The following is a 20642-nucleotide window of genomic DNA, read 5'->3' as shown; positions in this document are numbered from 1 at the left end:
AAGTCTGTCTGAAGGTTTATCAACTTCATTTATCTTTTCAAAGAATCACCTCTTGGTTTTATTGACGTTTTCTTTCGTTGGGTCTCTTTAATCTATTTCTGCTCCAATCTTTATTATTTCCTTCCTTTTACTAACCTTGGCCTTTGTTCTTTTTCTAGTTTCTTTAGGTAAAAGGTTAGATTGTTTCTTGTGGTATACCTGTGTCACTCTAAATGTCCTTTTAGAACTGCTTTCCCTGTATCCAGATTATGAACCATTGTATTCTTGTTTTCATTTTGCTCCATATACCTTTGATTTCTTTATCAACTCATTGGCTGTTTAGTAGCATGTTGTTTAATCTCCACTTGGGTTTTTTTTTTTTCCAGTTTTTTTCTTGTGATTGATTTCTAGTTTCATACCTTTGTGGTCACAAAAGATGCATGATATGATTTCAATGTTAAATTTATTGAGACTTGCATTATGGCCCAACACATGATCTGTCCTGGAGAATGTTTCCTGTATACTTGAAAAGAATGATTATTCTGTTGTTTTTAGATGAAGTGGTCTGTGTTTATCTGTTAAGTTCATTTGGTCTCATGTGTTACTCACAGAGGTTTTTTTTTGTTGATTTTCTGCCTGTTTGATGTATCCATTGGTGTAGGTAGGGTGTTAAAGTCCTATTGTTACTATATTATTCTCAGTTTTTCCATTTATATCTTCATATTTGCTTTATGTCTTTAGGTCCTCCAATGTTGAGAGCATAGATAATTACAATTGCTACATCCAGTTGTTGGATTGACCCCTTTATCATTAGATAGTACCTTTGTGTTTTGTTAGTCTCTGTTTTAAGGTCTACTTTGTCTAATACAAGTATTGGTACCATGGCCTTCCCCTCCCCCCCCCACCTTGCTTCCATTTGCATGGAATTTCTCTTCTCATCCTTTCACTTTCAGTCTGTGTGTAAATCTAAAGTGAGTCTCCTGAGGGCAGCGTATAGATACATCTTGTTTTTTCTCCATTCCACCATCCTTTATCTTTCAGTTGATGCATTTAGACCATTTACATTTAAAGTAATTATTATTGATAGGTGTCTCCTTATTGTCATTTAGTTAATTTTTTCCTGGTATTTCTAGTTCTCTCTGTTCCCTTCTTCTTCTCTTGGTCTATTTGTGACTGAAGACTTTCTGTAGTATTCTTGATTTTTTTCCCTTTATTTTTTGTGTAACTATCATAGATTTTGGGTTTGTGGTTACCGTAAGGTTCATATAAAGCATCCTAAGTGTTTAACAGTCTTAAGTTAATGGTCACTTAAGTTAGAACACATTTTAAAAGAACTTTTTACTACCCCCCACCACATTTTATATATATGTTGCCATATTTTACATATTTTTATTGATAATTTTCGTCTTATGACCTCTTCTTTTCCATTTAAAGTATTCCCTTTAACATTTCTTATAAGGCTAGTTTAGTGGTGATAAACTCCTTTAACTTTTGTTTGGGAGACTTTCTTTCTCCTTCAATTTTGAATGATAATCATGCTGGAAAGAGTATTCTTCATTGCAGGTTTTTTCCTTTCAGTTCTTTGAATATAAGGATTGCCTTATGGGGTTTTCATTATATATAACTTTTTGTTTCTCTCTTGCTTCTTTTCTCAGTCTTTAACCTCTAACATTTTAATTACCACATGTCACAGTATGGACCTCCTTTATGTAACCAGCAATGAAGCATGAAACTTTTAAAAACATTTATGCAAGAAAGAAGAATGTCACATAAGCAAATGTGTAGTACAAAACTATATTATTTAGGCATGTGGCCATAGGTTAAGACTGTAAAAGAAAATGAATGAAGAGTATGATTACCATGAAAATCAACATAGTGGCTACCATTACATGAAGGGCTGAGGGATGTCATCAGGGAGTGTCATGCTTCCAGGGTGTAGGCAATGTTTTATTTCTTGACCTGGATGGTAATTACTTGGATGTTGACTTTGTGATTATTTAAACTGTAAATATGCTTGATGCAAATAAAAAATTAAGGAGCTAAACCAAAGAATTTGAAATGAACTTAGAGCGTACTGATAATTAATAAGTCCATGGTACTGCTATTGGTGGTTGTTATCATAATGTTGAATTAACTTGAATGATTTAGAATACTCCATCCAGATAGAAAATTTAATTTACAAGAAGCACTTTTTAAGAGACTATCAGAAATGTTTTGCTATCCAGTTTACCAGAACCAACTATTATATAATTTAATATGAGGAAAATTCTACTTTTACTATGTTCAGGAAGATCACTAGTGGATGAGCCACAAAAAATTCCATCTGTGGCATTAACAGCTAACAATATTTACCACTTTTTGAGCACTTGCCATGTGGCAAATATTGGTCAAGTATTACAAATGTGTGATCTCATTTAATCTTGGAAATAACTCATTAGTGTGGGTACCCCATTAGTGTGTCCCCATATTACACATGTCAAGGGCAGAATCTGGTTTTGATCTTAATCTCTCTGATTCCAGAACTCTTGTTCTTAGTCCCTATAATCTTGAGGCTAGGGTTATCTAATACTGTATATATAATGTTACTATTGTTCTAGATTTTCATTTATTCTAACTTGTTATGATTTGGGTATTCAAGTTTTTATCAGTTTAGCAACAAACGTCAGCTAAATACCAGGTATTTCTGTGGCCACTATCTACTGGATCTTTTGCTCTGTTTAGCAGCTTGGAACCTGTGCCACAGGAGTTTACTGGCCTTACTTCCTTAAACCTAATGTATTGCACTATTTCAAGTATTACCAAACTGAATTCTCAACTTTACACATTTTTTGTGTTCTATGCATCACCCAATCTACATACTAATTTGTTTCCTGAGTGGCTGTAGTACATGAAATTACCTCTTGAGCCCTATGAGCAGCTCTTTTAACTGGTGGAGTTGCTAGCTATTCCTTTCAAGAACTAACATTCATCTGGAGGTCATTGTCAGAAGTATTGAGTTTTTCTACAGATACAGAAAATGAAGGGCCTCTTCAGTTAACTTCCTATTATAACCTTAGACCCTTATAGCTCTTCTTCACATGAGTTTTTAAAATTTATTGACAAAAATATTTTAATTAGTTCATATTGTTTTTATGTTGCTATACACTGCCATGTACTCTGTGAAATGGTGAGTATGGTCATTTCTATAAAATGTTAGGACATGAAGCTCTTGGTAAAAAAATGTAATCCCTAGTTCTTGCATTCCTTTTCTGGAAAAAAAAAAAAAGTCGACCTTGTTACTTTGACTTCTAGTACCTTTTTCAGCTTAACCTTCCGTCAATAGTTTAATGTCTCCCAGTGGATCCAAAGGAAAATGGTAGCCAAATGTCAGGAAGAGAACCTGTACAGGTTTTCTCTACCCTTACATTTCAAACCAAGATTCTATTTTTACCCAATTATTCTCCTATATTTTCTTTATTTTTCCAGTATGTTCTCATAAATCTTGTTAAGGAAATTGTATTATCACTGGAAATGGCATATTGTCTCCCGCTTAATTTTATTATTGCTTTACTGTCTGAACACTAGGAGTGTGGGCTTGGGTCCAATAAAAAATCCACTGTCTTCTTTATTCTTAATTGCTGCTACATAGATTGTTATAAAGTTGGTTGCCTTCAATGAGTATCATAGTTATTTCTGATTTCGTTTACCTTCTTTTTCTACCATTTTTTGGGCATGAGCACACAATTAAAATTTTTCCTTCAAAAAATATGATTTGTGATTTCCTCTTTGATCTCTTGTAATTTACAGAGACAAATTAAACTGAAGTCCAAGGATATTATTATTGACTAATGAGATTTGATTTGTGAAGGCATTCTTTATCTGTAAGGACAATTTTCAAAGAGTGGTCTCGGGATTTTAGACACTTGAGGATTTCTGTGGGTGAAAAATTATTTTTACAATAATACTAACTTTATTTATTCTTTCTCTCATGAGTATAAAGTAGGGTTTTCCAAACTATAGGGTGTGTGATGTTACAACAGCCTGAACACAAAAGCCCATATGAGAATTCATCTGTCTTCTATTATGCCAGGCATTAAAGAGACTTGAAAAAATGTGAAACATCTCTTCATTTTTTATTATCTTTCTAATCCAGATTTTTCATTTAAGGAGTATAATATACATTTTCAAAATCCTATTGCTTATGTTAAATAAATGAACTGTTTTTTCACTATTCAGTTTTCATATGGTATTATTGGTACCTACATCCCACATGTACGAAAGGTCTGTAGGTCCTCAGTTATGTTTAAATGTGTAAAAGGATCTTGAGACCAAAACTTAGTCAATGATTTACCTTATCTTTTTCTCAAATGTTTGAATTTTTTTCTTATATTTGGTTTTATCCTATAAAAGGCAAACTGAAAATAATCTATTTTTAGGTTGCTACAGACCTCAGGAAAGATCAGATTACTTGATGTTGGCAGCTGCTTTAACCCATTTCTGAAGTTTGAAGAATTTCTAACTGTTGGCATAGATATTGTACCTGCTGTAGAGGTATGCATACTTCTATTTTGTTTTGAGACTTGAAGATCTTACGCATATACTTACCGAGAAAAAAGCAATGTCCTTAGTGAAATAGCAAGTATGTTTCCTATGCACAAGTTGATAAATTTTTAGTCAAAAGCAAATTCGTATTCCATGAAAATTTTTGAGCATTTAGTTGACAAATATGGTACTGGTTAAAATAATACTGGCTTTTATTTTGTTTCCTGGTTGTCTATTTTTGTAATCAAGAGACTAGTAAATTGCAAAGATTTCCAGGTAGCTATAAGGTTTGGGCTTTTTGTATTTATCCTTTTTTGAAGTGTACTGTGATATGGAGCCATTATGGAATAATGTCCAGAGCAAGGACTTTGGAGACCATCAAAACTTTATTAAATCGCAGCTATTTGTACATAGATGAAACTAGTAAAATTGTTTTAAAATAGATTTTTTTTTCTTCATGACATAAGTTGTTTGCCATTTTACTTTTGATAAAGCATTACATACCAAAAATTGACAAATTGAATTTAAAAAAAAAAGTCTTAATGTTTATTTTTGACAGAGCTAGGGAGGGGCAGAGAGAGACACACAGAATCTGAAATAGGCTCCAAGCTCTGAGCTATCAACACAGCGCCCGACCTGGGGCTCAAACTCACAGACCATAAGATCATGCCCTGAGCCAAACTCGGAAGCTTAACCAACGGAGCCACCCATGTGCCCCACAAATTGCATTTTTAATGTTTTAAAGAGAGTATGTGTTACAGTGTAAACTGGGTTAGGGATTGGTTTTCAGTCTGCTATATGCCTAGCACCTAGGAATGCCTGGTACATGAAGTACTCATTAAATACTTCTTGAACAAAATAATGGAATCTTATGTTCCACCTGGGGTTCCATCTCTGAGCCTGTTTCCTCATCTGTATGGTGGAGTTAGTGATGGAGCACATTTCATAGCACCATTGTAATATGTACTTGAGAAGAAGTATTTAAAACACCTAGCACAGTGCCTGTTACCTAAGTGAGTGCTAGATGGTTGCCATTATTATTGAAAAGTTCCTGCATGGAGATTCAACTTTCATTTGAATTTTTTCTTGAATTTTTAATGAAGAAATGCTAATAAAACTTACCATTATCTCTACTTCTGAAAGGTGGACAAATGTTTGCTTTATGGTAAAACAGCTGTTCTTAGCTTATCACTGCAGAGAATTCCTGTGCCTTCAGGAGCTATACTGTTAAAATATATTGGGCTTTGTACATGGATTTTCTTCTTTCCTCAAGACACACATTAGAGATGTCCTTTAGGGACCCATTTGCTCTAAACCTTGGGCTTAAATACTAAATTTGTTTATAGATAGGGCTATAAACTTTCAACTGTATAGTCACTGGGGTAGGCAAAAGAACTAACTATACAGAAGTTCAGTAGTAGCATCAGGCTTCCACAGGTCCAGAATGCTATAACTAATTTTAAGATGAAGGGCCTTTTACTTCCAGTCAAGATGGAGTAACCTACCTCAAACAACACAAAGTGGACAAAATACGCACAATAATTTACAAGTCATTTGATACCAGGTAATAAAGGACAATGATCAGTGAGAGACAAAAATAAATGATTTGAGCCCTACTATTGTACCATCATTTGGCCTTTAGAGTTTCTAGGACATGACCCAGAGAAGGAATCCCAAGCAGGGCCCAAATGTTTCCCTGAGTTGTGGAGACAGAGCTGAGAGTCCTGGGGAGAATAAGGCAGCTAGGGTTCATAGGAAAGAGTACCAATTATATGAGAGCTGCTCAGAGGGAAAACTCCAGAGACCTGGAGGGCCAAGAGTCCTCCTTGAGTTCTCAGCTGAGTACTGATCAGTATATGACATGAATGAGAAAACTACAAGAGACGTTAAGTACCACTCGAAAAGGGTAGAGGTTTTAGTGCCTGGCACTCACATAGGGTGGAAATAGTACCTGTTTCCATCAGCCACACTGGAAACCTAAAAAATCACAGTGCATTGGGTAGAGTACAAAGAAGAGTCTTGCCTGAGTACCGGGAAATAATTAGCTTTAGACTGAATAATGGTCTAGTCCCACCTAACAAATCATAGAAGACCCCAAAGGATCAAAGTGTTTCCAGGTAATTTAACTGCATCCCAGAACAAAGCTCAAGAATATTTATAGCAGTACAATGCCATCCAGCACCCAGAAAGGGAAAAATCCACCATGTTGGACATCCAATAAAGAAATAGGCAGCCATAGGACCCATGGCGAGGAGATAAATCAACAGAGACCAACCCTGAACTGACAGAGATGTTAAAATTAGGAAACAAGGACATTAAAATAGACTCAGTATGACTGTATCCTATATGTACAAAAAGTTTAGAGACACAGAACATACTTTAAATACCAAATGTAACTTCTAGAGATAGATACTATCATACTCTGCCCTCTTGATCTCCTCTTGGCTCTGTAGGCTAAGGGATCATGTGTTCCTTGTACCATGGCAATGTAATAGTATAGTCCATATCACCCAGAAAGGAGCTCATACTCCCTGTCTGGCACCTCAGTTTTTGTGACTACTGTCAGAGTAAATCTCTGTATCACCTGGCTCTGGTGGCCAGTGAAACCTAACACTCATGGGTCCCACAGAACTGTTATCAATGAGGAAAGTTCCTAAACAGCTGTCACCCCTAGGGCACAGCAAGAGGCATCAGACCCAGGAGCTCAGTCTTACTGTGAAGGAAGATTATTAGCTAATCACCACGACTGCAGCCTGAGTGGCAGACTTCTAATTAAACACAAGATGGGGCTGACTATAATCCTTTCCAGAGATTTCTGAGGGTGGGCACTGTCTTTGAGCTCAGTCTCTGCTGTGCTAAGTGCCATGGTCTCCTGGAGGGGAGCTATACACACATCTGTTGTGCCAGTTTTTGCAGCTGCCTCCTGGGGAACACCCCTTGATCACCTGGCTCTGGGATGGGGGTAAAGGACTTGCATTCTTGGGTCCCATGAGACCCTGGCAGTTGGAGAGATTGTTCTTGGCAGGTTAGCAGGCTCCCACCCCGAGAGCACTGCACAGACAGCAGACTGAAGCACATTCCCCAATATTTCTGTGAAGGAGACCTCTTTGCTTCTTCTGGGGCTTTAGCCTGGAGACCTATTTCAGGTTTGGCACACATTTAATGTCAAACAGACCTGCTCTCAAGAAACATAGGCTGAGGATGCCATCTTGTATTCCCCCTCTGCCTTGCTCCACCTCACTACTGTCACCCAGAAAAGACCTTACACACTCATCTGGAGCCCTGATCTCTTTGCCACCCAGGGGATGCCTCCAGATTGCCTGGTTCTCAAGGCCAGAGGGGGCTTACATTTGTGGTCCCACAGGACTGTATATATTTGCATATTTTTAAAACCTGATGCCTGAAGGTCTGGCTTCTAGTCAGCCTGAATCTAGGTGCTGAGATCATCCCCCACCAAGACACTGACAGGTCTTAACACATCCTCAACTACTGGGAGCTATTAAAAATGTAATAGGCTGCTTGGACAAGCATAAAGGTTTGAAAGACAACCAAGATCTGAGGCAGGGTTGAATAACAAGTTTCATCTCCTAACAAGACCACCCCTTCAAGACTGGCTTCAAGAGGCTATCGTGTCATCTGCTATATAGAAACCAACAGAGTCAAGTAAAATGAACAAAGAGAGGAATACATTCCAAATGGAAAAAAAACAAGTTACAAGTACAGGAGGAAAAAATTAATGAAATGGAGATAAGTAATTTGGATTCATTGTCAGGTAAAGTAATGGTCATGAAGATGCTCACCAAACTGGGGAGAAGAATGAATTAACACAGTGAGAACTTCAACAAAGAGACGGAAAATATTAGAAGGTACCAAGTAGAAGTCACAGAGCTTTAGAATATAAATACTGAATTAAAAAATACACCAGAGGCATTCAACATGAGACTAGAAGTAGCAGAAGCATCAATCAACTTGAAGACAAGGCAGTGGAACTCACACATTCAGAGCAGCATAAAGAAAAAGAATGAAAAAAGGAGATAATATTAAAAGCAACAAGAGAAAAACAACTTACTACATACAAATGAACTCCCTTAAGTCAAGTCTATAAGCAGATTTTCCAGCAGGAACTTTGCAGGCCAGATGGGTGTAGCATTTTATATTCACGGGACTGAAAGAAAAAATATTGCCACCCAAGGACTTTACCTGGCAAAGTTACCATTCAGAAGTGGAGAAACTATTACAACACTGATGAAAAAAATTGGAGACGACACATACGTTGGGAGAGCAAATATTGTTTAAACATCTATACTACCAAGAGCAATCTACACATTTAACATAATCCCTGTCAAAATACCAACAGCATTTTTTCATGGAACTAGAACAAAGACCCCTAAAATTGTACAGAACCACAAAAGACCTGAATAGCTAAAGCAGTCTTGAAAAATAAAAATAAAACTGGAAGTATCACAATTCCAGCTTCAGGTTATAGTCGAAAGCTGTAGTAATCCAAACAGTGATGTACTGGCATATAAACATAGACACTCAGATCAACAGAATACAATAGAAAAACTAGAAATAAACCCACAATTATGTCAATTATTCTTTGACAAAGAAGGAATGAATATCCAATGGGAAAAAAAGTCTCTTCAGCAAATAACATTTGGAAAATTGGAAAATTACATGCAAAAGAATAAAACTAGACAACTTTCTCGTTATACACAAAAATAAACTCGAAATGGATTAAAAACCAAAATGTGATACCTGAAACCATAATTAAGTCCTAGAAAAGACTATAAGTAGTAATTTCTCTTATGACATCAGCCATAATAACATTTTTCTAGATTGGTCTCCTAAGGCAAGAGAAACAAAAGCAAAGGTAAACCATTAGGACTACATCAAAATATAAAGCTTCTGCACAGTGAAGGAAACAATCAACAAAACTAAAAGACAACCTACTGAATGTGAGAAGATATTTTGCAACAGACAAATTCCATTAATGGTTAGTACTCAAAATATAAAACTTATACAACTCAACACCCAAAAAATAACCCAGTCAAAAAATGTGCGAAAGGTATGAACAAACACTTCTCCAAGAAGACATACAGATGACCAACAGACACATCAAAAGATGCTCAACATCACTTACAAGGCAAATGCAAATCAAAACTACAATGAGCTATCACCTCACACCTGTCAGAATAAATTGTGGAAGCAGCCCAAGTGTCCATCAATAGGTGAATGGTCAAAGTGGTGTGTGTATGTTTGTGTGTATACATACACACACACACATACATACATACAATAGAATATTAGCCATAAAAAATGAAATCTTGCCACTTGCAACAGTGTGCATGGAGCTAGTCAGAGACAGACAGTGCTAATGCAAAATAAACCAGTCAGAGAAAGACAAGTACCATATGATCTCACTCTTATGTGGAATAAGAAACAAATGAGCAAAGGAGGAAAAAAAGAAAGAGAGAGAAAGCAACAAACCTAGAAACAGACTCTTAACCATAGAGAACTGACAGTTGTCAGAGAGGAGGTGGATAGATAGGCAAAATAGGTGATGGGGATTAAAGAGCCACTTATGAAAAAAATAAATCATTTTGGGGATAATTGAGGACATTTGGGTATGTACTGCATATTTAAAATCAACAGTAAATGTCTAGGTGTGAATGGGAAAAAAAAAAAAAAGGAGAAAGGGAGTTTTCCAGACCAACAAAGCTAAAGGAGTTCATCACCACTTACCTGGCCCTTGAAGTTATGTTAAAAGAACTTCTTTAAGCTGAAAATAAAGAGCACTAATTAGTATTTTTAAAATATGAAAGAATAAAGCTCACTGGAAAGGTTAACATATAGTAAACATAATAGTTTAGTCACTTATCAAGTATGAAGATTAAAAGACAAAAATGGTAAAAAAAAAAAAATAAGTGTGATTATAATAGTTAAAGGGCACACAAGATTTAAAGATACAAAATGTGGTGTGAAAATGTAAAACATGGGGATGAGTAATTATGTTAAGCTTCACAATGGGATCAACCTTAAGTTGTCAACTTAAAATAGACTCTTAGAGATCTGATTTGCTATATGTAATCTCATAGTAACCACAAAACAAAAATTTATACTAAATATACGAAAGAGAAAGAGAAAGGAAAATAAGCATACCACTAAGACAGTCATCAAACCACAAAGGAAGAGAGCAAGAGAAGAAACCAACAGAGTAGAACTACAGAAAACCAGAAAATAATTATCAAAATGGAAATAAGCACACACCTATCAATAATTACTTCAAATGTAAATGTACCAACTTCTCTAGTAAAAAGACAGATTGGCTGAATGGATAAAAAAAAAAAACACTCTAATAAAAGGCAGAGACTGTCAAATTGAGTAAGAAAATGAAACAACAAACAAAAACAATGGCCAAATATATTCTGTCTGTAAGAAATGCACTTCAGGGGTGCGTGGGTGGCTCATTTGCTTAAGCTTCCAGCTTTTGATTTCCACTTAGGTCATGATCTCATGGTTTGTGAGTTCAAGCCCTGCATTGGGCTCTGCTCTGGCAGTACAGAGCCTGTTTGGGATTCTCTCCCTTCCTCTCTCTCTCTCTCTGCCTTTCCCCCTGAGCTCTATCTCAAAATAAATAAAACTTTAAAAAATGCACTTATAAACATACAAATAGATTGAGAGGCTAAACAAAAAGAAAGTTCATGTGGCTACATTATAATCAGACAAAGCAAGTGACAGAGCAAAGATTATTACCAGCAATAAAGAGGTTATTTCAGAATAATAAAAAGGTCAACTCATCAAGAGTACAGAATAATCCTAAACATTCATGTACCTAAAAACAGCTTAAATACATAAACCAAAAACTGATAAAATAGCAAGGAGAAACAGACATTTATAAAATTATAGTGAGATATTAATACCCCGTCTCAATAATTGATATAAAAATTACAGCATCAAAGAAGAACCCATCAGGGAAATTAGAGTATATTTTGGAATGAAGAGAAATAAAAACTTAAGAGATCAGAATGCGTATGATGTCACTAAATCACTGAAGCACTACGTAGGGGAAAATTATAGCCCTGTACACCTTTATTAGAAAATAGCAAAGGTTTCAAAGCAATGACAACAAATTTCCAACCAGAAACAGACAAAAAGGGCACACTAAATTCCAAGTATGAGAAAGAAAACCAAGTTATCAGAGCAGAAATCAAGGAGATAGAAAACTTGGAGATAAACACCTTGGAAAATTGATAAAAGGAAAAGCTAGCTCTTTTTTTTTTTTTTCAACGTTTTTTATTTATTTTTGGGACAGAGAGAGACAGAGCATGAACGGGGGAGGGGCAGAGAGAGAGGGAGACACAGAATCGGAAACAGGCTCCAGGCTCCCAGCCATCAGCCCAGAGCCTGATGCGGGGCTCGAACTCACGGCCCGCGAGATCGTGACCTGGCTGAAGCCGGACGCTTAACCGACTGCGCCACCCAGGCGCCCCAAAGCTAGCTCTTTGAGAAGTGATAAACCACTAAAACCACACAGAAGTATGTTTCACTTTGAGAAGTGATAAACCACAAAATAGATAAACCACTAGCCATACTAAGAAAAAGAAGTTATATCATTACTGATTTTACCAATATTAAGAGGATAAAAAGGAGATATTGTTAACAATTTTATGCCAATAAATTCCACAACTTAAATGAAACGGAAAAATTCCCTGCAAGATATACTACCAAAGTTTATTCATGAAGAAATAAATAACCTGAACGGCCCTAAATGCATTAAAGAAATTTAAATAGACAGTTAAAAACTTGTCCAAAAAAGAAAATTTCAGGCCTACATCGCTTCACTGGTAAAATCAACTAACAGTAAGGAAGAAATACCAATTCTACACAAACTCTTTCATAAAATTGAAATGGATGGTATATTACCCAACGTCTTCTAAAAGGCCAGAGACTTTCTTTATGAACATACATGCAAAGTGTTCTATACAAAGTTATAGCATGTTGAATGCAACTATATTTCAAAGCAGGTAACGTATCATGACCAAGTTTTGTTTGCAAGATTGGTTTAACTTCAAAAAACTATTTTTTCACCTTAGCACACTAATAAAGATCTCAATAGACATAGGAAAAACATTTGATAAAAATCCAAACATTCTTTCCTTATGAAAACTCTCAGAAGGAATTCAACTGAATTCCGTCACCCTGGTAAAGGCTGTCTGAAAAACCTACAGCTAACATCATACTTAATAATAAAACAAAAATGCTTTCCCCACTAGAACAAGGAAAGAATATGTACCTTCGCCACTTCTATATAGCATTCTCTGTAAATTCTACCCAGTGCAATAGAGACAGAAAAAAAAAAGCAGTAATAGGCATCAAGATTGGAAAGAACTAAAACTGTATTTATTCATGCATGACATTGAACATATATTATTCTATGGAATCTAGAGAGAAGCCAATAGAAGAAATGAGTTTAGCAGAGTTGCAAGATAAAAGATCAATATACAAGAGTCAACTGTGTGTATACACACGCAAACTCACCTACACACACTAGCCACAATCAATTAGAAATTAAACATAATACCATCTACAATAGCATCAAAAATATGAAATACTTAACATATTTATATAAAATATTTCACATAAAGCTGATAAAAGATGGGAGAAAACCTATATATTGCAAACTATAAGTTATTTTAATGTTTTTAATGTTTAATTTTGAAAGAGAAAACAATTGGGGGAGGGGCAGAGAGAGAGACACACAGAATCTGAAGCAGGCTCCAAGCTCCAAGTTGTCAGCACAGAGCCAGCCCTGGGGCTCGAACTCATGAACTATGAGATCATGACCTGAGCCAAAGTGGGATGCTTAACTGACTGAGGCACCCAAGCGCCCCAAAAACTGTTCATTATTGAGAGAAATTAAAGAAGACCTAAGTAGAGAAATATACCATGTTTATTCATGGAAGAACTCAATATTGTAAATACGTCAGTTTTCTCAATACCTATTCATAGATTCAGGGCAATCTTGATCAAAATCCTAGCAGGCTTTTTTGTAAAAGTTGAGAAACTTACTCTAAAATTTGTGAGGAAATTCAAAGAACCTAGAATAGCTAAAACAACTTTTTAAAAGGACAGTGTTTGAGAGTAACACTACCTGACTTCAAAATTTTAAAGGTACAGTAATCAAAACACTGCAGTATTGGTGTCGAGAGTATCAGTGAAGTATAAGAGAGGGCCCACAAATAAGACCAAATTTATGGACTACTAATTTTCAACCCAGATGGAAAAGATAGCCTTTTCAACAAATGGTTGGAAGAACTGAATATCCATATACAAAAGAAAAAACTTTAGTCCATACCTCACACCATATACAAAAATAAACTCAGATTATGTACTTCAATGTGAAACATACAGCTATAGAAGTTTCAGAAGAAAACATTGAAAAAAAAAAACTTCCTAATGTTGGGTAAGGAAAAATTTCTTAGATATGACACCAAAAATAGTCCATTATTAAGGAATAAATTATAAATTGGTCTTCATCACAATGTAAAATGTTTCCTCTTCAAAGACATTGTTAAAAGAATAAAAGACAGCCACAATCTGAGAGTATTTTTTTAAATATGAAATTTATAGTCAAATTGGTTTCCATACAACAATCAACAAAACTAAAAGGCAACCAATGGAATGGGAAAAGATATTCGCAAATGACATATCGGACAAAGGGCTAGTATCCAAAATCTATAAAGAGCTCACCAAACTCCACACCTGAAAAACAAATAGTGAAGAAATGGGCAGAAGACACGAAGAGACACTTCTCTAAAGAAGACATCCAGATGGCCAACAGGCACATGAGAAGATGCTCAACATCGCTCCTCATCAGGGAAATACAAATCAAAACCACCCTCAGATATCACCTCACACCAGTCAGAGTGGCTAAAATGAACAAGTCAGGAGACTGTAGATGCTGGAGAGGATGTGGAGAAACGGGAACCCTCTTGCACTGTTGGTGGGAATGCAGACTGGTGCAGTCACTGTGGAAAACAGTGTGGAGGTTCATCAAAAAATTAAAAATAGATCTACCCTGTGAACCAACAATAGCACTGCTAGGAATTTACCTGAGAGTATTTTCAAGTCCTACATCTGATTAAGAACTCGTGTCCAGAATAAAGAACTCTCAGGACTAATAAAACAGGTTTGTTTGTTTTTTTTTTAATGTAAAGCAACCCAATTATTAAGTGAGCAAAAGATTTAAATAAACACTTGACCAAAGAAGATATCCAGATGGCAAATAAGTACATGTAAAGAAGATAAATATCACTACCTATTAAGAAAATGCAAGTTAAAACCACAGTATACCACTACACACCTCTGTTACAATGATTTTAAAGTGTAAAAGGCTAGCTATCCCAGCTGTTGGTGAGTATTTGGAGGAACTGGAATTCACATACACTCCTGGGGGGAATGAAAAACTGTTTACTTTTGAAAACAGTTTTGGAGTTTCTTTAAAAGTTAAACATACACCTACTAGTATATGATCCAGCCACGCCTTTCCTGGATACTTACTCCAGAGAAATGAAAGCATGTCCATTGAAAGTCAAACAGGAATATTCGTAGCAGCTTAAGTTAGAATAGCCAAAAGTTAGAAATAGCCCAGATGTACATCAACAGTATGTGAACAAACTGTGATATATTCTTAATGCAGTAGCATACCTTACAGCAATTAAAAAGGAACTGTCAATACATGTAAAACAGTGGATGAATCTCAAGAAAATCGTACTAGGTGAAAGAAGCGAGACAAATCAACAATACATTATGGTGTCTTATTCCATTTATATAAAATTCTATGAAATACAAACTATAGTGATAGAAATCACATGAATGATTGCCTAGTGGTGAAGAAGAACAGGAAGGGTACAAGGCAGGGATTATAAAGGCTCATGAGGAAGCTTTCAGGAGGTGTTAGGTCTATTCATTAACTTAATTGTGGAATGGTTTCATGAATGTTTAAATGTCAAAAACTTATCAATGAGTACCTTTTAAATATGCTTGTGCATCAGTTAATACTTGTTTGTACATCAGTTATACTTCAGTAAATAGCAAATCGAAGAAAAACATACATCTTTTTCTGTGTAATAGAACTTTACATCTCACTTTGCCTAATCTGTAGTGCACATACATGACCGGCTTGTCCAGCTACTAGCAAGAATAAGGCACTAAACTATTCTATGAAAAGGGCAACTAATTTTTATCTAATTTTAAATTTTTATTCTGGGTCATTTTCATGGAGTTGTAGTATTCAGCAAATTATGCAGTGCTGTTTATTCCCTTAGTTGTGGTGTTTCCCATGGTCATTGAAGTTAATTTTAATGTGTTGTTTTAAACCAGGTATTAACTTTTTGATAGAATAAGTGTAATAATTAAAATTACTTTTAAGATAGCTAATGGTTTCAAAGACATTTTTCATTATTTCAAAATTTTTGGTGTTCTTCTTTTACCAATTTATAATGCCCCTTTCTTTTATTATCCTCTTTGATGTCCTTGAGTCATCTTTATTTCATGGTATTTCTTGTTTAAAGTTTTTACATTGACCTGTTTTTCATAACTGTAAATGTTGAAGTGAATGTAAATATGATTAAGTTTAGATAAATCATTCCTGTAAACTCTTACGCAAATTAAATTTCAAATTGTTCAACAGAAATATTTAGTTTTTTTAATGATGAATACAAGTTCTCCAGGCTTGATTACTCTTCAAGATTATTGTGAGTAAAAGTTTAGGTTCAGTGTCTGTACAAGTGGAATAATTTAGAAGGGAAAGGTTCAAAAGTAAAGGTTGGATTATGTAGAAATGCTGTGAAATAGTTCGGTGTAAAATCTGTGTAATAGGATGGAAGTAATTTTCAAATTCTTAATGAGTCCTTTTTTCCCTTTCTGCAGAGTGTATATAAATGTGACTTCCTGAACTTGCAGCTTCAGCAGCCACTCCAGCTTGCACAGGATGCTATAGATGCCTTTTTAAAGCAGCTGAAAAACCCTATTGATTCTCTTCCTGGAGAACTTTTCCATGTGGTTGTTTTCTCTCTCCTTCTTTCTTATTTTCCATCACCTTACCAACGATGGATTTGCTGCAAGAAAGCCCATGAACTGTTAGTGTTAAATGGTTTATTGCTTATCATCACACCTGATTCCTCCCATCAGAACCGTCATGCTATGATGATGAAAAGCTGGAAGATTGCTATCGAGTCCCTGGGCTTTAAACGTTTCAAGTATTCAAAGTTTTCACATATGCATTTGATGGCATTTAGAAAAATCTCCCTAAAGACCACAAGTGACTTGGTTAGTAGGAACTACCCAGGAATGTTATATATTCCTCAAGATTTCAACAGTATAGAAGAGGAGGAATATTCTAACCCTTCCTGCTACGTTCGATCAGATATAGAAGATGAACAACTAGCATATGGTTTCACAGAGCTCCCTGATGCTCCATATGACTCAGATTCTGGAGAAAGTCAAGCCAGCTCTATTCCTTTCTATGAGCTAGAAGATCCCATATTACTTTTAAGTTAATATCAAAGTAAAAGGCCCTTTCAGTCCAGACTCCTAAACTAATTGCTTACACTAATCAGAAATACTAACACGAACTCAGTACTTAAAACCTGGTTTGCATAGAAAAAATGCAAAGGTTTACAGAGTTTGCTATTTTTTTCTACTTCTGGATTTTAAAATTTATTCTTATATAGAAAGCTTAAAGTTTCATGCAGAGTGACTCCTGTCATAGCAGAAACCACTGTTACTTTAGCATTTAGCACTAAGATATCATAGAAAGGTACCTTTTTTTCTTTAGTGCTATTGTGAAAAATGAAGCGTAACTTGCTATGTATTTTCCCTTTTTTAATCTTTTCAGTGTTGACTTTAAACCATTGCAATGAGAAAAGATACGTAGAAAGCTGTAGCTTGCACTTTGATGACTCACAAGTTAAATGTGACACAGATAGATTGTTTTAGTTGTTTTGTGATGCACTTACTCTCTTTTCTAGCTAAATTGTTATCTGTTACAGAAAGCCATTTTCTGTTCAGTTTTGTCTGATGACCAGCATTTCTTCAACTTTTTAGAATTCATCTTTTTTTTCTCTCTTTTGCTCATTTGGCAGCAGACACTTGGGGAAAGATTTCTAATCTTTCTAGTCCCCCAAGTATTTCTAATCCCCCAAGTATTCTAAATCCATTAGTACAAGACAATAAACACCATTGCCAAAGTAGAATGTTCATATCTTTCATATTGATTTAGGCCTTGGTGTTAAGTGTATCTAACTGTGAGAATTCACTCTTTTTTAAATTTAGGTTTCATTTCCACAATTTTCTATTTAAGCAAGGGACAATACTCAATCCTGACCTGAAACACCTTGGTGAAAGGGTTTGCACTTGTCAGAGTTTATGTTCTGTCTAGACCAGCCATGTTAGGGTCCTCACCTTTCCATTAAGGAGGTGTGCTGCACTACTAGTCTGGAATTACATAGAAAAATTTTACATTAACCCTCTGCTAGTGAGCTCATAACATGGTTTTGACCTTTCGGTATTCTAATTTCTATCAGAATTCTAGCAGAAAATTTTCTTTGAATACATAAACCATTAGTTGGCTGTGGGAATTTTCCCTTTCCACAATAAGTGACTTTCTGTGTTTCTGAATCAGAAGCAAGTGATTAAGGAGAAAATTATGTCCAAACAAGACAAGATTAGTTTAAATAGCTGAGAACATTTAGTCCACATTGTCTTGTCAGCCAGCAATTGTCATGTAAACTATCATTTTTAAGAGTGCCACTGTGTGGATTTTTTTTCAAGTGGTTGATACATTAAAATTACCTCATACTGAGGTTTTTGCACTGAAATATCACAGTTTCAGAATTCATGGTTAATGTTGTGTGTGTGTATGTTTGTGTGTATGTGTGTGTGTGTGTGTGTGTGTGTGTGTGTATTTTTAAAGGAAACTTGCATTTTCAATAGTTGATCCTAAATTTCATAAACTGCACTTCTTTGGTAAAACTGACGTTTTGTGCTTATTGTGAGTTGCCGTAGTTAACTTTGAATGTCAAACTTTATTTAGAAATACAAAATTTACCCTTTAAGATATAAATGATTGCGTATATATGCCCAATATTTCAAATTAAATTTCACATTCTAAATTAATGAAAGTTACAGGATTGTAATTAACCTACAAAGGTCAGTTGACTAAATGTAATATCGATTACTCAAATATGCGAGAAATAACATGAAATGTTTCATTTACTTTCAATAGCTTAAGAGTCAATAATTAGGATTGACTTTTCTTTCCAATTAAGCACTATGAGTCACATCTTGTAGCTCCCACAAAAGAAGGAAAAAAAAAAACAGCGTTAAGGTAACACAAAACTGTGTTTTGGTAGTACCTCTTTTACCATACTGCCCATTTCCTTTGGTTTGGCTAAATACTATCTTAAGGGCAAAGAAAACAATGTATCTCATTAAAGTGCTTTGAAAGTAAATGACAACAGTGGTTTTGAGAGGCTGGTGTAAGTATGACCTTGGAGTCAGCCTTTGTGTTACAGCTAAAATGTTGGTGCTATAAATTCCTCTGATTGTTTACAGATGTTGATTCTGCTTATGCTCCAAAGTGTGCATGATGTATTTTAAGTAGTACTTTAAAGAAAAGTCTGTTTATAAAACCTACTCCCACTTAGTATAAATTTGTTTGGATTTATAAATATCATTTGTTACTGTAAATTCAGCTTCAAATTAGGTTGGTACAGAATTTAAACTAATACATTTTCCACCAAAGCCAATTAACGTTTAAGTGTTAAAATATAAGCAGTCCTGCGGCTTGCTGCCAGATTGTATATGTAATGAGAGGAGACGTTAACAGAGCCTTCTAATACTGTATTGGTACTCCCAAGAATGATTTCATTTGGATACAAGTTTTAAGGGGTCTCCTGTCTCACAACAGGAGTCTCCAAAAGAATTTGGAGTTTCAAAAATAATCATTTGGTTAGATTCTTCAGGATCATGACTAGATCAAAAGTGGTTTATATCATAGTTGCCAAACAGTGGGAGGTGGCATACCTGAAAAATGTATGTTTGTGTTTGTTGTATTTTTTCACTTTTTGTGAACAAAGCACATTTATTAAAAATTTTAAATTTTCTAATATTCATTGTGTACTGCTTGTAACCGGAAAATTTTGTGGTCTTTGACCCATCTTACTAAATGATTTTGGAATTGGGATGCAGTTTAGAATCTGAATCACACCTGCAATTTTCCAGCTGCATTCATCTACCCAAATTTCTTAATTACATAAATTCATTCACCAAGATCCAGAAAGTCAATTGACTACCAGATTGATAAGCAGCATGACAATACATGACAAACAAGTATTAACAAGCATAAATTCTAGTTCATTTTATGTCTACTTTCCTTGAAAATTAATGATTATATGAGAGAGAAGTGTATTAGTTATTTTAGTGCAGCAAATGGCTTTCTCATGAGATCAAACAGTTCTTTATGGAACAAATGTTTGAAATCTACTACACAGTATGCTGAGGAAACATCAGGATTGGGGTGGTCACAGTCCCCTGTTTCTGTGGAATTTATGATCTAATGGAGAAGAAAAGCATTCTACATGGTGTTAATACCTCCATCTAGGAATGATTGCCTACTGATAGATCTTTGACCCTGCTCAAGTCCCTTAATTTGTTTACCAAAAATGGAATACAAGAAAGTTTTAAACACAACTGTATAACAAATTACAAACACAATGCAGATAAGAGGGCTATATTGTTCATCTCTCTAGAAAAGTGCAAACTACAAACCAATTCTCTGATGGTAAAGGGCAGGTAAAAAAAAGGGGGGGGGGAATCAAGCTTTTACTTCATTTCCCCACATTTTTCTGAGCACAATGCTACAATGGTATTCCTCTTCAAGGGCCCACACACTAACATTTGGTTCCTTTTAGGTGTTACAAATTGTTAGATGATAGCAAAGGTGGAGACAAAATCTTCTTAATTACTAGTCCAAAACACAATGTTTTTACAAAGAATGTTCATATTATGAAAATTTGATATTTCAGTAACCTCCATGATGGTTCACAATAAAAATTTCATATCCACAATCCACTACC

The 20642-nt window shown here is 35.2% G+C and overlaps 1 protein-coding gene across 1 annotated transcript in view; it reads left to right on the top strand.

The window, feature by feature from the left end:
- The window catches only part of BMT2 (base methyltransferase of 25S rRNA 2 homolog), a 93508-nt gene extending 73835 nt beyond the window's left edge, over nucleotides 1-19673 (top strand). The window contains exons 4-5 of the mRNA XM_030308259.1: nucleotides 4395-4509; nucleotides 16435-19673. Of these exons, the coding sequence (XP_030164119.1) occupies nucleotides 4395-4509; nucleotides 16435-17064 (745 nt within the window). The 3' untranslated portion in view covers nucleotides 17065-19673. The remainder of the gene's footprint in view (nucleotides 1-4394; nucleotides 4510-16434) is intronic.
- Nucleotides 19674-20642: the final 969 nt, after the last annotated feature.

This window comes from Lynx canadensis, chromosome A2 (assembly GCF_007474595.2).
Source record: "Lynx canadensis isolate LIC74 chromosome A2, mLynCan4.pri.v2, whole genome shotgun sequence".
Lineage (NCBI taxonomy): Eukaryota > Metazoa > Chordata > Mammalia > Carnivora > Felidae > Lynx > Lynx canadensis.
The sequence above is the reverse complement of the archived record's forward strand: the minus strand, read 5'-3'. Positions and strand labels throughout refer to the sequence as shown.